We start from the raw sequence: 19,579 nt of genomic DNA on the forward strand, positions 1-19,579 counted from the left end.
TATTGAGAATCATTGTTCTAGCAATTATATTTATGAATCATGGGCTTCATGGGTTAACTGTGTTTTATCTCTAATACATGTTAAAATATAGTAATACCTAACAATTAAAATAAATTTAAAAATGGTTTCTCGGGTACCATCTGAAATGGCCTCACATTCTACCAGTGGCAGGTAAACCATAGTTGAGGACACACTATAGTAAATGGAAGAAGCCAGGACTTTAAAATCTTGAACCCTAGTCACATTCTGAAAACCTGTGACTCTGAAAACCTAGTCACATTCCAACTTGGCCCCTTCTTATAGGTTTGACCATGAGAAGCTCAACATGTTGAATGACTGGAGCTTTGCATGTTACAATTGTAATGAACCATCTTCCCACCCCTTCACTTCTCACCCCAGCCCCTGTAGCATACTAGTACATTCTTCCACAATTCTTCACTGACACATACTGAACTCAGAATGTCACTGGGTCCTCCAGCATGCAGGTGGGGTAGTTTGCTGATGTTTTTGCCACATTTCTCTGAACACCAAAGCTGTAGACTGGTTCATGATGGCAGAGGCAGATATGACAAAAGTGTCTTAAGGTTCTCATCTGAATCCATGAAATGTAAGCCTCCCCAAGGCTTAGTTCATAAGCCAGAATGGGTCTATCTTTATATTGTACATAGCATTTCACACTTTACTCCTGGTCCTTTGCTTCATGAGGAAAAATGGCTTCCAGCCAACTTTATACTCACTGCATTTCCACATCCCCCTCTCTTCCCAACCTCCTAGATGAAAGCTTCCTTTGGTAACTAGAGTAGTTGAATATCTTCTTGGCTTGATTACCTATATGATCTCTAATTCTAATACCTAGTACATAGTGACTTTCTGAGGAGCATGAATTGCAATGGGAATAGCATCTCATTAATCCTCCCTATTCCTGGGAGGAAGTTGTGTGGCAAGTATGACCTCTTCGACTAATCCTCCTGCCTCCAAGTGGGACTCGGGGTCTCCCTACTCACTAGCACAGATGCCACCCAACACGCTGGCAGGGACACCAACGTTTGTGTAATAGGAAAAAACTCTTCTTCTTGCTCAAGAGAGAAGTGGTTCTGTGCAGCCTGTCACCAAGGAGCTATTCAAGCTCTGTGTAGCCTAGTGATGAAAAGTGATAAAGCATCACTCTCATGCCAGTGATGGACTCCTAAGTAATGCCTGTGTTTAAACCCCTAATAAAGGCCAATTATTAGACTATGCTCCCTCTTGAGAACCAATCTCATTATTGAGACTTCTCTCTCTCTCCCTCCCATCTGGCCGCCTTTCTGAAGAGAAAAGAGTGACTTCCTGACCTGGGGAAATGTTGGTACCTGCTGCACAAGACAAAGTGCAGAAAGGCACAAGATCACATGATGACACTGAAAATCCAAGTTCAGGATGTTACATACCTCCCACTGAAATTACTTGTGTCTTATAGTTCAAGACCTAACAGTAAAAATGAATCTTGAACAAAATCACGTTCCCCAAACAGAAGTTCAGCCATTCAGGATGAGGGGACAATGGCCTGATGACACCTCATGGGTCTAGAGACTGATTTTATCCATTCCTCTAACTCCAGGGAAAGATTTCTCATGGGGAAAGTAGGAAGCTCGCTCTGAGTAACAAGAGCCAGCCTCCTGCCAGGCAGGCTGTTGCCAGTTGGAGCGACACTGCAGGAGTGGTCATGCAGAGAGACAGGGAGAAAAGTTAGTTAGTAACTGAATGTATTACCCCATACTTCTCTTGGAATATTCATGGCAATAAATAGGTATCCATTTTCAAGAAAAGGGAGTTGTAGCTGATACCCTCTACATGGGCCCAGAATTTATTTTTAGGGGAAGAATAATGTTATGAAATCATCCTGGGATTAAGATAAATGAAAGTTATCCTTATTTTGGGGGTAGAGAAGCCGTGAGGGACTGAGGCAAGCCTGGGGTGTGAGATGTGGAGACGATGAGGTGTGGCTTGTGGGATGAGTTTAGGGACACCCCGCTGCGGTGGGTGAAATAGGAATTTCTTATCCTCCTCTTCTTTTCCTCTCTCTCCCTGTGGGGAGCCAGTTCTTTCTGTTTTTTGCTGCTTCACCAACCCTGGAGGGGCTAAGTGATAAAGGAAACCCTGGCTCGAGGGATCTGCAGGATCTAGGAGGCTCTCCAACGTCCCCCCAAGGAAGGGGAATTTGCAGAAGCCACTGAGACTCCCTGATCACCCAATCCCTGACACTGTGCTTTTCAATCATCAGATCTCTGACAGGCAGAAACAAATTATTCTGGGAAAATTCACCACATTCTCTGAAGCTGAATTGCGGACTCTATACTGTGTGGCTTGAATTATCCTGAAAATTCTCCAGCGCAGTAGGTACCCAAATTTCATCACAGGAAACAAATCCCCTAGAGTCTGGTAATTCCAATAACTTTCCCTAAGACTCATTTCCCTTTTTCTCATGTCAGTGAATCTGATTTCTTTTAATTTTGCAACAAATTTTCCTTAAACTTATCTTCCAGTAAATCGCAATCAGTATTTTCTTCCATCGTCCATAGATACGTAGCAAATTGGAAAACAGAAGCATCTGTTTAGTCTTGTGATTTTCACAGTGTGGTCCCCAAATCACCCAGGAAGTTGTTAAATATGCAGGTTCCTGGGTCCACGTTCCAGATCAATCTATTTAGAATCTCTGGGTAGGACTAGGGAAGATATGTTTCAATCAAAAAGCTCTATGGTTGATTCTTCAAAGAACTATTGATCTAGGCAAGATTTTATGGGGCTGAGGAAAGCAGATCTGTACTTTTTTTTTTTCTCTTCTACGTTTGTATTATTGGAGGATTTATCAACACATTGCTGACTTGGATAATTGCTCATCTGCCTAGATAATTTTGCCTGTATAGATCTAGTTGAAAAGTAACATTTCAGTTAGTGCCTCGAACCTATTTTATAATTCCTTGTGTTCTATTCTTGGTCCTTGTTTTGGACTGAATGGTGTTGCCTCCAAATTCTTATGTTGAAGTCCTAACTCCCAATGTGACTGTGTTTGGAGATAAGGCTTTTAGGAGGTAGTTAAGGTGAAATGAGGTCATAAGGGTGGGGCCCACATCTAATAGAACTGGTGTCCTTATAAGAAGAGGAAGAGACACCAGAGTTTCCCTTCTTCTTCTCCCCACCCCACCCCCCAGCTCTGCATACAGAGGACAGGCCATGTGAGCACACAGTGAGAAGGCAGCTGTCTGAAAACCAGGAAGAGAGCCCTCACCAGAAACCAGCCCTGCTGGATCTTGATCTTGGACTTCCAGCCTCTAGAACTGTGAGAAAACAAATTTCAGTTGTTTAAATTACCTAGTCCATATTTATTCTGTTATGGCAGCTCGAGTGGACTAATACAGTCCTTAACAGAATAATCCAGCCAACAGCAACACAGGGCAGAACAATGCCAATGACTCTCACACTTATTTTTGGGAACTGACACTTGAGAAGGAGGCTTCAATGGTCAAAACCTGCATGACTGCTTTAAGAAAGGATCGTCTTAATTTCACCACAAAACAGCTGTATTTTATAGCGGCCAACCGACCGCTCACCGTATGGAGAACCTGGAATATGGGAGGCAGACCCCTTATCTCCTCCTCTGCTTGGTGCTCGGCTACTTACATATGCAGTAAATGTTAATGGTTAACAATGTTCCAATGAAGGGAGGGCAACCAGGAGGGATAAGAACAGATATGGATAAAGGAGAGAAGTGATTCCCATAAGCTTTTGTGGCAGACTCTAATTAGTGTCTGTAAAGCTATAGACATACATTTCTTTGTGCTTTCAGACATTTTAAACGTTTCTCATGTTCTGAGATTCTAAAGTTTCCTTGCCATAAAAAATGGGAAGCACTCTCCAGAAAAATCTTTCTGAGGTGAGATTATTCTTTCTAGGTCAAAAAGACTATTGTGTTCTGGAACCTGGGCTCTCAGTTTGACTAGGCTGATGCAAGACGTGAGGGGCTTCTTCCTGTACAGGGGGTGCCCCTTCCTTGGAATGGATTTTTGCTTGCTGCTGGTTTTGTTTGCTGCTTCCTAACTCTGGAGCAATCACAGACCTTGAGTTTGAGTGCAACAAAGTGGTGTTTAACTATTTTTGCTTGGTCTGCTTTCTCTTTCCAAGTTTTGAATATAAGAATGTCTGAGGGCTTCCCTGGTGGCGCAGTGGTTGAGAGTCCGCCTGCCAATGCAGGGGACACGGGTTCTTGCCCCGGTCCGGGAAGATCCCACATGCCACGGAGCAGCTGGGCCCGTGAGCCATGGCCGCTGAGCCTGTGCATCCGGAGCCTGTGCTCTGCAACAGGAGAGGCCACAACAGTGAGAGGTCCATGTACCACAAAAAAAAAAAAAAAAAAAATCTGAGTGACAGATGAAGTTTATTGGGCTTCTCAGGGTTCTGAACTGACTACCCTGAATTAGGTATCTTCTCTATAATTCTGCCGAGGGAAGAAGGTGCCTGCCTTCTAAACACACAAAGTGACTAAGTTAGGCAATTATCTGCTTACCTGGGATCTGTTGGTAGTGCTACTAAAACCTATGAAGTTATCACATGCTTTTAATAACACTTTGTCCCTTTGAATAGCCAGATAAGAAATCCACGTTAAAATTTCTACTGCTTTGCACTCAGATCTATCATGGTGGCCTGAAGTCTTCTTTGTCGTGTAATAGACATGTAAATCTTTTAACAGAAAGCAAGAATTTGATTGTTCAAAGAGATTCATAATCAAAATAGAAATTGTTCCGTCTGGAAGCATAAACATTAAGCTTAGGAAATGATTTTCTGAACATTCTGCCATATCCATACACTCAAAGCAAGAGTTAGTGAAGTAACCTATGGGAATTCCCTGGCAGTCCAGTGGTTAGGGCTCCACGTTTCCACTGCCGTGGGCCTGGGTTCGATCCCTGGTCAGGGAACTAAGATCCCACATGCTGCACAGTGCAGCCAAAAATAAATAAATAAATTAAAAACTTAAAAAAAAAAAAGAGTCAGTGAAGTAACCTAACCTACTTAGAGTAGTAAAAGTAATTTCTTGTCAAGAGCAGTAGATATTTTTTGTCCCTAAGGAAAATTGCAAGGACATTGTAGCAAAGAAAGATGAAACCGGACAAGTTATTCTCATGATGAATTTAGCTTTTCCATGTCAAAAACTGCCTTGGTGATACGTATAGAGAAGCCTTCAGTTGAATGTCAGCCATGACTGAAAATCCTGGGCTGTGCTGTTTCCTGCTGACCCCCACAAGGAACACTTTTGCATCCCCTTTCAAATAAGAGCATCTGTTTTTCAGGTTTTATTAAAAAATTTCTTCTTCTTCTTCAGTGGTTCTTATGAGTCATCACTGTCTTGGCAGTCAAAGAATTTTACCTCATTTCCCTAAAATAATTACTGTATAAACATAGTTTGAATAAAAATTTCTGATGTGCCTTTAAGACAATGTAAATAAATAACTTGAGTAATAAATATTTTTTGTTTGAATAAAAGATTTGCTACACCAAGTGCAGAATACCACTTGAGGAATATAATGCCTAAATCAATATAAAGCCAAAATAATCACATGAAGAAGAAAACAAACAACATCAAAATCAACCACAGATAGTTTCCTCTGCCACACTAAAAACCAAGAATTTTAATAAGACATATGTGCCTTATAAAAGTGTCTAGAGAATTTTCCACTGTACATGTGCATGCATTTGATTTTCATTTTTGTCAAATGGAACACCCAATTCCTGCAGAAGGTGGCCCCAGCTGTGATCTAGGAACCATAAGAAGCCCTCCTAAAAATGCCAAAAAGACTCTTACGACTCAATAAGAAAAAGAAAATAACCAAACTAAAAAATGGCCAAAGGATTTGAAAAAAACTTTTCTCCAAAAAATATACAAGTGGTTAACAAACACACGAAAAGATGCTCAGCTTTATGAGCCATTAGGGAAATGCAAATCACAGTGAGATAGCACGTTGCATCCACTAGGATGGCTACAGTCAAAAAGGCGGTATTAAGTGTGGGTGTGGATGTGGAGAAATTGGAGCCTTTATACACTGCTAGTGAGAATGCAGTGCAGATGCTTTGGAAAACATTCTGACGGTTCCTCAAAAAGCTAAACATTTGTTCAGTGTTAACTGATACCATAAGACCCAGCAATTCCACTCCTAGGTATGTATCTAAGAGAAATGAAAACATAAGTTCACACAAAATCTTATACATAAATGCTCATAGCAGCATTATTCATAATAGCAAAAAGTGGAAACAAACCAAATGTCCATCCACTAATGGATAAAGTGTGGTTTATCCATACAATGGAATATTATTTAGCCATAAAAAGGAATGAAGTACTGTTACATGCTACAACATAAATGAACTTTGAAAACTTATGCTACATGAAAGGAGCCAGCTCCAAAGACCATATATTGCATGATGCCATATCCCATATGAAATGTCCAGAATAAGAAAATCTATGGATTTATGGAGACAGAAAGTAGAGTAGTGGTTGCCTACACCTGCAAGGGGCAGGGCCAGATGGGGACTGATTGCTAATAGGTATGGAGTCTTTTTGGAGGGGGTGGTAAAAATGTTCCAAAATTAATTGTGGTGATGGTGGCAAACACTGTGAATATTCTAAAGCTCCTTGGATTGTACACTTGAAAGGGTGAATTGTGTTGGATGTAAATTACACCTCAAAAAAGCTGTTCAACCTGAATCCACAAAGGCTTTTCTAACTTTTCCAATTGCTGACATGGATAGAACAGGGAATGGATCAGACTCAGGACTGGCCTCAGCTCTGTAGTTTACTCAAAGGTGGATAAAACGGCCACTGTCAGCTAAACCTTATCACCTATCAGAGCAGCACTTGGGACCCAGACTGTGAGAATCCAGCCCTTGAATGAACATCCTGTATGGAATTAGGAGTCCTAACAAGTGAACAGAAAGGCAAATTGGATATAAACAGAACTATTCCTATAAGAATAAAAGCTATCAATGATTAAGTGTTTACCGTCTGGTACTGTGTTAAGTGTAGTACATACATTCTTCCAACATTCAGAATTGCCCTGATGAGGTGGGTATCATTATCTACATTTCAGAGGTAAGCAATCTGAAAACAGATTAAGTAAATTCCCCAAAGAGAGCCAGCTTTTAAGTGGTCAAGGTGGGATTTGACCAGCATCTGTCTGAATTTTAGGTCTTAATTACTATGCTATAGAACTGTTTAAGATATTTGCACTATAACATAACAGTTTTATCTGTACCTCCTATTATGTCATAGTCCCTTTCTCTCCATACCTATATCTCCTAGCTTTACTCTGTAGTCTGTACCTACAGATGTTATTCTGGAGTGAACCCTTGTGAAAACCTTAAGACAGGGAATTTACAGGAATTGCCACTGACAGTAGTGGTACAGTTGTCATAGTAACCAATCCACCAAATTGGTCCCTGCTAGGAGGCTCACACTTCTGCCTCTATAACACACCAGTGTTGGCTGGGATCTCTCACAGTCTCCATGGCCCCCTGTTCATGCATATGGGGTAGGAAGTGCTGAGGTCCTAGTGTGCATCCTAAAGCATTCAAGTTCTTCCTTCGAAGTTTCCCTCTCTGACTCACAGGTTTTCCATGCCCTCTTCTAATCTTTTCCATTTGCCCAGGATGTTCCGGTGTGCTTGGTTCTGAGGGGTGCTAAACATCAGGGCCAGGCAGAGTCTGCTGCTTTGTTCTAAGCAGGATTTACAAAATACGACTATTTTTCTTTTTGGCGAAAAATGGACCCTCCCAACCCAGGAATTCCTCACTTAGTGCCAGACTGTGAATCTTTGACTGTCCCGGCCCCACCCACATGCAAAATAGACCTTTAGCTGATAAAAACACCTCTCAGAAGGCACCGTACAGAAAATTTCAAGCTGGCAGCCCGCAGTACGCAGTGTCGGGGGCTACGCATGCAGACACGCAAACGCACCCGTCCCTCCGCATCTTTCAACGATGCCTCTACATTTTCAAGGACTCTTTTCTTTTCTAACCTAGGTCTTCTCTCTTCGTCCTCCTCTCCATTTCACTGGCCTCCTCTGTCTTCAGAGGCACCTGAAGGCACATAAGGCAGGGAAGTGAAACCGACTGTAATTCTTCAGTTCACTTCTCTGCAGCCTCCAGTGAGCCAGCCTCCATACGGTGGCCCAGCTGAGCTCAGAGGAAGCTCCGGTCCCTGCGCAGGTGTAACTTACCAACCCGCTCGCAGGCGCTGTGGGAGCAGAGAGCCAGACGCGGACGCCAGAGGCTCTGCGAGCGGCAGCAAACGAAGCCCTACATCGAATGTATGAGATTAAAAAGAGGAGGGACTCTCCTCTGTGGAAGGAAGAAATGAAGACTCTTACACCTAAAAAGGCCATCATTTTCAGGAATGAAATATAAATTGCTGAGAGCAATCAAAAATTCTGATTTTCCCACTTCCTTCTGATGACCTTGTGTTCACCTTCGGGTCCCTCCAACTTCACTCTTAGGTCCTTAGAAGTCTGACTATTTCTATGCTATTAGTGAAATCACAAATATGTTCAAGAGTTTTCTAGATGGGCAAAAACTTATTCAGGTAACTTTGCTTAGTGTATCTTTTAAAATTAAAAAGAAATCAATTACAACTAGCACTTTCTGTTTGGAGTTTTTTCACATTCTGAGCTGATCCTTACCAAAACCCCAGGAAGGTGAACTATAATTCTTAACTCATTTTACTGATTTGGGACTCAGCTAAAGTAGAGCTAAGATACACATTTAGGTTTACGAATTCAAAGGCGGCAGTGTTTCCAATATAGTATTGATCATTTACTCCATTCAAGTATAAAAGCACGCTGATTTTTCCATATGGAATTCATCCATGCAGTGGATAATCCTTAGCAGAGCCCACAACTTCTGCTATGATTTGGACAACCCTCTGTGCACAATCTCTAGCCACACACACCTCCATTCAGCCCCTGGAAGGTACCGAACTCTTTGCTGCCTAGTGTTCACGCACGTACTCCTTTCTCAGCTTGTGCCTTCCCCACCTGCAGACCCTGCCTTCCCCCAGACCCACTACTCTGGATATCTCATCTCTCAAAGTTCATCTTAAACCTCTTCTGTAGAGAAAGAACTCTTTGGCCACTCCGACAAGGTTACAGCACTGTGTTATACCGTTTCCCAGCAAATGGCACTTTTCCAATCTATAGCATGTATTACCAGTGTGATTAATCTGTGTACTTATTTACTTTTTCCTTATATGGTAAACCACATGAAGTCACGAATGTGTCTGCCTTCTTCACTCTGTATCTCAGAGCATAGCACAGAGTTTGGTGTGTTATACATGTTCAGTATAAGTTTGGGGGATATTCTGTGGTAGAACTTCTTGTTAGTGGTAAATTCGGTGCATCACCCCAAATTCCCACTGTGGGCATGGCACGGCCATGGGCATGGGTTTAGAAAATCTGCCCAAGGTCATGAAGGTCCCCTTGTTTCTCAGGTCTGCTGCCAGCTCTAATTATACTGCGAATCAAGATTTACAAAGAACACAGTTACATTTTCATCTCCTCCTGTTGGCATAACAGACTGGCCCTTTAAACCCTGATGCTTCTGAAGCTACTGCATTATCTAGCACAAGAACAAAGAGTTATTTATAAAACATCTTAACTCAGATTACAAATATATAATTATTGAACTGAATCAAATTATAGGAGTGAAGGGTCCATGACTGACCATTATTTTCTTGTTGAAAATTTTTTTCTTTTGAGGAAAAGAGGTTTTTTTCCCTTTTAGTGGAACTTTGTCTGTAACTCTGCAAATTATATGTTCACTATGTAGTGACTTAAATGCTTCTTAATTTGTGCTTATTAGTCCAACAAATATTGAGCATCTACTCTCCAAGCTCTAGAATTTTCTTGCCCATCCTCCTTTACTACTAGTTCTTTTTTTTTCTCTCTTTTTCCTGCGTCACGCGGGCCCCCCACCGCCGTGGCCTCTCCCGTCACGGAGCGCAGTCTCCGGACACGCAAGCCCAGCGGCCATGGCTCACGGGCCCAGCCGCTCCGCGGCACGTGGGATCTTCCCGGACCGGGGCACGAACCTGTGTCCCCTGCATCGGCAGGCGGACTCTCAACCACTGCACCACCAGGGAAGCCCTCTTTTCTTTTCTTTTTCAGATGGTTTATATCTTAATAATTTCTTTGATTTCCCATATTTCCTTGCATTTTTTGTTACTGCTGCTTTTTCTTCTTTTTTTTTTACTTCCCTTTGATTTATTTTCTCTCTATCACAAATATTTGCTATTTTCATTTCCCAACTACAATAAGCTTTCTCTAGTGCCTTTCTGCTTTACTTCTAATGTTGCAAATAGTTCTAACCTGATTGTCATTAATATTTGAGAGTAAATAAGCCCTTTTGATATTTACAGTAAAATAGATGGATTCACTATATGTTACAACCGAGAGTCCTTCCCCTGGTTAACTCACTGTCCTGCCCATATCATAACAGTGCTTATTTGTTTGGTTTTCTTTTTTAAGAGAAATCATCATTAGTAATTCATGCATCAAGAATTATCTTGGATGTTAATGGAAATGACATAGCACTGAATATATTTTCTGAAATTCCAAATGAATGACAGAAGGCATAAACACTACAGTGTAGCGAATGTTAAAATGATTTTCTTGAAACAAAAGATAAACAGAATAAAATTTCAGTTAGAGTAATCTTATTTTCTGTTATTAAAACATACGAATATTTTTATAATTTTGGCTTCTACCTGTTGTATTTATCACCTGTAAGTATCACCAATGTGAAGCGCTTTCTCTTGTCTTCACAGAAACAAAGCTGATAGCTTCTCTAGGACTCCAGTGCACAGAAATCTAGGGGGCTGGGGGGAATCTCCTGGTTCCAATACAAGCTCCAAGGCTTTGTTTTGGTTTGTTTTATTTTCACAATTATTTTTCAAAGTCAAGCTGAAAAGTTTTTATTTTTATTGATTTATTTAAAATATATTGGCTCATCTTATTTTTAGTAAGTCAGTATCATAGTGATAAATCTCAGCAATCTCATTATTTAGCCCCTTAATCTCAGAACTAATTGAGTATGGTAGACCAGTAGGAAAAAATCTGGGCTTTCTACTATCTTCCTCTCACTCTTCTTCATTGGTTGGGTGGTTTGAAAATGCGTTAGAGGGTTGGAACTTTTAATCACTACTGTGCTGTGGTAAAACAAAGATATGGGAGGTGTAGATTGGAGTTTGCTTTTCATAGAGGCCATATTTACAATATGCACTCATAATAAGAGACTATTCTTCAGATGATGACAATTGACTCCCAACTCAACATTATTCAGATAATTGGACAACTTATTTTCTCTGAGCCTCAACTGTCTAATATTTTAAAAGACTGAAAGGACTAGAAAGAATGTAAGTAATATGTCAAGCTCACTCATGGTAGGTGCTCAATTAGTGATAGGTACCATTATTACTGGCAAATAGCAGTTGTGTGCGTGTATGTGTGTGTGTATGTAATCATCTTTAAAATTACCTCCATTTTTATCTTTCATTGGCTTTGTCAATTCACATGAAACTGAAACAAATCCTAAGTGTCCACCACAATTATATTTAAAACCAATACCCATTCATACTGAACTCACACTTTGGGGTCCAGTCCAGGCACTTGATCTAGTTGGGGAGATAGACACATAAGCCAAACCTACAGCAGCACGCACGCTCCTCCAGAGGTTACCTACTTTGGAGAGGGCAGGGAGGTTCTATAGACATACTCAATCACTTAGAAGTCAGGAATCCTGCCAAGAATGCCCTTTGATCACAGCAGCTGGAGATACAGGTTGGCATTTAGAAAAATAATTGTTCACATGGTCATTCATATGTCTAGATTCGTTTATTCAATATGTACATGTCAGTCTCAGAAAGCAGTGTATTAAATGTACCTGGCTCCTCTACTTTCCTCCTGGAAATCATTAAAATACCAGATCAATGATATTAAAGCCTATTCTGAATAATGACCAATCTATGTTAGTTGGTTCTATATCTAGTATGTTGGAAAAAAATGAGCAACGCATTCACTGTTTTAATTAATCACCATTTACCTTCCTGGGGTTGCTATTCAAATTCTTAAGTCTTACTACAGAAAGCTGAAATTTTAACTTAGCATGGTAGAATTATTTAGATTTGAATTCCTTCCAAACAGAAGCAAGAAGACCAGAGGGATTCTTTCCACTAGAATAAGGGCAATATTTTGTGTCCATTTTGTTCACTGATGTATCCCAAGTGCCTAAGATGGGTTTTGGCAAACTATGACTCACAGAACAAATCCAGCTTGCCTCCTGTTTTTATACAGCCCCCCCCAACACAAAATGGTTTTTAGATTTCAAATGGTGGAAAAGAATCAAAAGAAGAATAATATTTCATAACATGTGAAAATTACATGAAATTTCAATGCTCACAAATGAAGTTTTATTGTAACGTAGCCACGCTCATTCCTTTACATATTGTCCCTGGCTGTGTTTGTGCTACCAAGGAAGAGTGAAGTAGCTGCAACAGAGTTAGTGTGACCCTGAAGCCAAGTATAATTACTATTTGACCTTTTACAGACCTTTTACAGAAACAAAAAAGCTGACCTTTGGTTCAGAATAATACATCTCCTTAACTTCTTTTAAAGTCAGATACATTAAAATTTAACCCTCACAAATGTCTTTCCAAAAAGGAAGTCTTAAACCTACATATAACTCTAGGGTCAATCGCCAGATTATATGATGGAATAGAGAGGCTCATAGTAAGAAGCAGAACACCATGGATGAGAACACGGACTCAAGAGCCACAACTGCTTGGGCTCAGACTTGGGCTCTACCACTTACCAGCTGTGCAACCATGGGCAAAATGCTTAACTTCTCTGTGCATCAGTTTTTCCATGCATAAAATGAAACAAATGATGGTACCCATCCCTTAGGGTTATTATGAGCATTAAATAACTTAATATTTGTAAAAGGCTTAGAATATCATCTGGTATGAAGTAACTGTTGTAAGTAAAGTAACATTTTTCACTGTATTTTTAAGATAAGAAAGTTGAGATACTTAGAAATTAGCTAAGGTAATGAGTGAACCTCAATGTGTTCATAAGTATGGGGAAAAAAAACAAAGATGAGTTAAAATTTGAACATGTCCACTATTGTCTGTAAGTCCTCTGAGCCAATGCAATGCACTAATATCTACTCTAATTGCTTTTTGATTGTAGGATATAACTATTTGGCTCCCATTTCTGTGATATAATTTTGTAATCAATGGTCCTGTTTTAGATAATAAACAAATTGTATTCTGAATGGTTGAGTGACTTCTGATACAAAATCTAACTACCTAACAAGTTCTTATCTGAGGGTATCAAATTGACATAAAGGGAAATCACAATTTAGAGGATGCGTGGACACAAGATTAGTTTGCTTTGTTAAGGTTGTTATTCAGGTCTTAGGAAGGGAATCAATAGAAAATATTGTCCTACGTTTAAAGAAACATTTTCTAAGCACCAAAACCAGGAATCAAAACTGTGCCTTAAGGAATTCTAATGGCTTTTTATTCACTGCAAGTCATTTTAGCAAATAGATAATTAGTATTTCTGATGTTTAAATAGATTTTTACATTAATTTATATGAAATCTTTAAATAGACTGTTTTGCAGAAAGTGAAATCTTTATAAGGTAGCCTTTTATTGTCTATAAAATATAATCTCTTCAAAATTACACTTCAATACAGGCCTGTATACAGGACTGTAATAGCTGGTGATTAAATATTTTAAAAATATAATTATTTTTATGAATGCTTTTCTATTACAGGTGTTCTCCTGGAGGAGGTTCAGTGGACTTTTGTTATGTGCAATAGCAACATAGGCTGGAGAACTTTTGGTAAAATGTAACACTGAGGCTTTCTTATTTTATAATTTTAGTTCCTTCGACTTTCACTAAACGTTTATTTAACTGTTACATTGTGGGAGGTGCAATGAAAATGTAAAAGAGAAGTTAATTAAGCCAGTCCAACTTGATTTATTTGGGACAATTACTAAATTATGCATAAAAGTTTTTTTAAATACAAATAAAAAAACTTTTTGGGTTACTTAAGCTAAACTTATACTACAAGTCTTTTGATATTTACTTTTTAATGCATTAAATGTTGTATGTCATGTCACTTTATTAAATTTTTTTGCTTTAGAAGCCTTTAATAATGACTTTCCCAGAAACTTTTTCCAAACTTATTTCTTAAGTGTCCCATTTCTTGCAATAAAGCAATATGAAAATAAGAAATAAGACTTCAAAATATTTTAATTTTTGTCCATCCAAGTCCTGTGGTCTTAAATTAGTTATGTATATATTTTAATATAAGATAATAAGTCTATTATTTTTTAATATCCTTAATGCTTAGTTTGCTAAAGTAAAATATGAATCTGAGTATAAATGTCATAATCAGAAAAACTAAATAACTAGGACAAAAATTAAATTAATTTCCATATTTACAAAGTCTCTATGCTTGGTTTGCTTTATTTTTCTAGACTTAATAAAAATTCAAAATTACTCAATAATTTAAAAAAATATTTAAAATATTGTTATATTAATAGCCCTACATTCTGTAGATAACATGTACTCTTAAACAGGTAAATTCCTTCTGAAGTTATTCTATATGCTTGTATTTTGAACTTATTCCAACAGACTGGCCAATTTAAATTTTCCCACTCCTTCTCTGAATTTGAGGAGCTCTTTCATATTTAGACTACAGGTGGATAAAAAGTAATAAATACAATGCCCTTCCATTCAATTGTCTTCAATAAAGGTGATGCAATTTCAAAAACAATCGTTTAACACACTTATCCCTCTGTTAGCCTACATGTAAGGCTGAGAGAACATTTTTATATTGCTCTGATGCTATAACAAATGGGCTGATATCATACTATTGGTTGCAACTTACAGCATTTTTGTCTATATTTAAGTTAAGATCTTGGTAGTTATTCTTGCATTCTTTCTGTGAATTAAAATTAGAATAATGTAATTAGTCCCTAAAATTAAAATGCTTCAGTTACTAATAATGGAACAAAGTCTAAATTGTATTACTTTGAGATCAACAATAGGTTCACATGGACTATTTTCCGTATCATCCGCTTTTAAAGGAAAACACAGTTTTCTTCCTATTGCAGAAGTATCAGATTCTTGCAGCAACCATGACACTTGTAAGCATTCAGTGGTCAGACGCCACTACATATCCTTCAAATGATATGGCCCAGTGAAGCTGGACGGTGTCGTCACGGAGCCAGGCAGCCTAGTACCTCAGCCATCCGCCAGGACAGAGCCAGCAGGCCCCAGCTGGCATGCTGAATCCAGACTAAGGTGGGAAATGGATTTTGCATTTTGAAAGTCAACTCTTCCAACACTGAAACCTAGGACATATTTATCAGGTAAAAGTGCAATGAGGACTTCAAGCTTATTTATTGGATCAAATTTATAATGCTTATTTCCCCAAATTACCCTTAGAACAAGTTAAATCTTAATTTTGTTATCCTTCTGGGTTTCTGAATTTATACTAGATTGTACATTTAAAAAATATGAATAAATGTATGTTCAGGACTATAACTTAATAGTATGATACATGCTAAGTTAAGTATATTTGTAAGTCATTTATAAGTCATTTATAATTCACAAAAGTTAAAATGACAGAATATTGACCACCAATGTTCCTTGGTGTGGTAACATTTGCGTGTCACATTAAGCTTACCATCTTGATCTTTAGGCAAACTGGAACTCTTACAAAATAAAAATACATTCCATGTTCTTGTCACTTGGACTCCTGTGTTCACTATTCAAGCTCATGAGTTTGGATCCTCATTTGTGTTATTGTCTTAACTGTCATGTTCTGACACTACAATTCATTTCTTACAAATAGTAGAAAAATCAACTTAAAAGATTTCTAAGTTCAAGATTTCCCATTCCTCCCGTGGGCCTCACCTGAATACAAGTGCTCCCTAAACAACTGTAGAGAATATCTTCCAGTTTCCTAAAAGTTTAGTTACCTAGGTCTGGTAAGAACATCATGATGGAAAAAATAAACATTTAATTCCATAAGGCTGCAGAAAGTGGACCCCATGTTTAAGACATCGTTCTGAGTGGGAAAAGGCCATGGTGGATTCTTAAACCATGTACTTTCTAACATAGCACTTAGGTGGATTAGACTGGGAGAGCCTGGCATCTGGAATCATGATGTTTTATCATGAGAAACTGAGAAGATACTGCTTCTCTCTTCTAAAAAGAGAAAGCAACCCTCTGCCAGGGCTCATTTAAAAAGGCGTTTAAAATTGGAGCCAATAAAACATGATTCTCAATTCCAACAGTCTTTTTTTTTTTTTTTTTAATCTCAGCAGCATTTTTCAAAGGCATTATTTTTCTCTCCACTTTGACAGGAAATCCCACGTTCAATACACACAGGGGACACATTCCAAATAGCAACAACAACAACAATAACAACTCTCCAACTTCTTTGTGACTTCAGAGCAGGCGCACAGACCTAACTGCAGCTAGATGACCTTCCCCTCCTCTCAGTCTTCAACTGTGCTTCCCTTTGACATGGGACTACTAGGCAGGATTCACTCTGACACCCCGAATCCTCTTGCTTTGCTGTAAGGAAAGGTTTTGCTTTTTCACAAGATAGAAAAGTTTGCCTGGGTATGGGGGTGCCAGAATTTCTAACAGCCACCCTAAAAGACAAAGCCTTTCAGAGCTCTAAGCAAACCCCAGTCGCTGAAAAACAGAAAATAACTTGAGTGTCAGAATGAATGAAAGCTTTCCTCCTCGAGCATCGCCTAGCACTTCTGCTTGCCCAAGGCAGGAAAGAGGGGGACTGGGATGGGGACTTCTCATCACAGAACCCTTTTTCTTAAGCAAGCATATTTTGAGATGTATAGGGAAGCCTGGATAAAAAAGGGCTCCAAAGCTGTACCTCTAACTGCCTGGCCTTTGACCCCACCTGCCTGTCAGTTTCAGCCCGCAAGTCCCACATCTCCGGCTCTGGGGATATTGAGAACGTGGGCTTTCTAGCGCTTGGGGATGCTGTGAGGCCAGTTTCCTGTTGACCTTTCAGGGACTTCGAAATCAACTTTCCCCACACAGTCTGAATTGTTTGTTTTCGTTTGTTTTCAGCCTGCCTGAGCCTCCCGCCCAGCCCACCCCTATCCCCCTCCTGCCTGCCCCCTCCCCTCCCTCCGGCCTCTCGCCTCCCCCACCGCCCCCCGCCCCCCCTTTGTTGTCTCATACCTGCTGGCCAGGCTCTGCCTGCAGTGCTGCCTGAAGGGCATCAGGTGGTAGTTCATGGCGTCCAGCAGCAGCTTCTGGCAGACAGGGTCGGTGCGCATGAAATCCACTGACTGGACCCGCTCCACCAGCTCGGGGGCCGGGATGAGCGCGAAGCGAAGGCGCTTCATGAGGTCGGGCGCGTACTGCATGCGGGTCTCGCGGTCGTGCTCCAGCCACAGCACGGACATCTGGAAGAGCGCCAGCTCCGACTCCACGGGGGGCGGCAGCGAGTCCAGCAGGGCGCGCATCTCCTCGAAGTTGAGCAGCAGCACATCCTCCACCAGGTACTTGTTGGCCAGCTTCTTGGTCTCCTCCAGGCCGTGCAGTGCGGCGATCTTGCACACTTGCTTGTAGTTCTGCACCGAGATCTGGTCGTTGAGGAACTGCACGCAGAGCTTGGTGACCTGGGGGATGTGCAGGATCTTGCTGACCGACAGCACCTCCTCCACCGTGTCCAGGGAGAGGGTCACGTTGGCCGTGTAGAGGTACTCGAGCACCAGGCGCAGCCCGATGGACGAACAGCCCTGCAGCACCAGGTTGTTGATGGCCCGAGGACTGGTCAGCAGCTTGTCGTCGGGGGAGGAGGAAGGAGTCCCCGGCTCCTCCTGCGGCGGCGGCGGCTGTTGCTGCGGCGGCTGCTGGTCCTTGGGGGGCCCCAGACCGTCCTGGCCGCCGACCCCTCCCCCGAGAGGGGGGTGACTGGAGAAAAGCGATCGGAAGTACTGCGAGCAGGAGGCCAGCACGGCCTTGTGGCAGTGGAACTGCTGGCCCTGGGCCGTCAGGGTCACGTCGCAAAACAGCTGCTTCCTCCACAGCAGATTGAGGCCGTGCAGCAGGTTGTCGCTGTGGCTGGGGTCGAAGGTGGAGGTCCGGTCCCCGGATCTGGACATGGCGAGCTGACTCGGCGCACCTGGCTTTAAACCCTCCTCCGACCTGGCAGACAGGGGTGGGGGATGGGAGGAAGGGGAGAAGGGTAGTGGAGGGGGTGGGGTGTGGTCGGCGTGGGGACGGGTGTGGAGGGGAGGGGAGGGGAGGGCGAAGAACCACAATCAGTGCTCAGCTTGGCCTCCGGACCCCGACCCTCGGAGGAGGTCTGAAGGCGCTGGATCCGTGAGCGCCACCAGAAGGGCCCTGTCTGGGGTCCGGGCGCCCGTTCTGCTCCCTACTACGCCTCCCGCCACCGCCCACACACTTCGTCCCCCACTTTCCTAAAACCACCCGGGCTCGGCTCTTGGCAGCGACAGCGGTGGCAGCAGCGACGGCAAAGTGGCGGCTGAGGCCGAGACACCCCGTGGGCTCGTGTCCATGCCGGGCCGGGGCGGGGAGAGGCCGGGGAGTGGGGAGCCGGGGGGTGGCCCGAGAGCGCAGAGGCGACCGTCGGCGGAGCTTCCAGGTCAACTCGCGCCCGCAGCTTTGCTTTTCGCAGTTGGTCCAGTTTTGGGGGGTGGGAACGGGGACACGACAGGCGTGCGGGAGGGCGATATTTAGCCCTCCAAAAGCTGGGGACCCCTTCGATTAGCCGTGCTGCCCCGAGAAACTCCTAGACTAATAGTCTGAGGGAGCAGATAAAGCCCTTTCTTCTCCCGGGAAAGTGCAGCGGAGCGCGGTGAGGACCAGCTCAGTGGACTCGGCAGAGGCGGTCGCTGTCCTTATCAATTCTAGCTCATTTCCCTCACCCCGGCCCTGCCTGCTTCCCTGCTTCGCAAACTGTTGGCTTCCCCAGTCACCGCTCAGTTTTGCTAATTTTCCAGAGACGCCTTTAAACCTGGCAGGAGAATCCCCCCAGCCCCAGACCCCCTCTCCCCCGCCTTCCCCCACCCCCTGCATTTCAAAGCGCGGAAGCTCGGGCGTGTATCTCCCCTTCCCCCGCGGGGCGGCACCGAGGAAGATGAGGAGGAAGGAAGTGGAGCTACTGGGGTGGATTTAGAGCAAGAGCCGGGAGGCCCGGTGGGATTCGTGTGGACGGTTCTCCCTCCCAGGCACTGGGCGCAGTGGCTTTAACTCCTGTAACTATGAGAAGTTCAAGTTAACTGGCAGGTGTTGGGGGAGGGGCTGGGGGCTATCCGATGGGTGGGGGGCGCAGTACGGCGTGGGATCTCTGCATCCAGCGTTGCCGCCTAAGCCGCAGCTTCCTTCACAGCCCCTCGGTACAGCCCCCCCGAGACCCCCCAGTCGGGCACCCCGACTCCCCCGGCCCTGGAACTACTTGTGTAAAAAGTCTGAGCCGCCCGCAT

General features: G+C 42.4%; 1 protein-coding gene across 1 annotated transcript in view; it reads right to left on the minus strand.

Annotated features, from left to right (window-relative positions):
* The window catches only part of KLHL14 (kelch like family member 14), a 99,285-nt gene extending 81,050 nt beyond the window's left edge, over positions 1-18,235 (minus strand). The window contains exon 1 of the mRNA XM_060119555.1: positions 17,307-18,235. Coding sequence (XP_059975538.1) covers positions 17,307-18,235 — 929 coding nt within the window. The remainder of the gene's footprint in view (positions 1-17,306) is intronic.
* Between the last annotated feature and the right edge of the window lie 1,344 nt (positions 18,236-19,579).

This window comes from Mesoplodon densirostris, chromosome 15 (assembly GCF_025265405.1).
Source record: "Mesoplodon densirostris isolate mMesDen1 chromosome 15, mMesDen1 primary haplotype, whole genome shotgun sequence".
NCBI classification, from domain to species: Eukaryota; Metazoa; Chordata; class Mammalia; order Artiodactyla; family Ziphiidae; genus Mesoplodon; species Mesoplodon densirostris.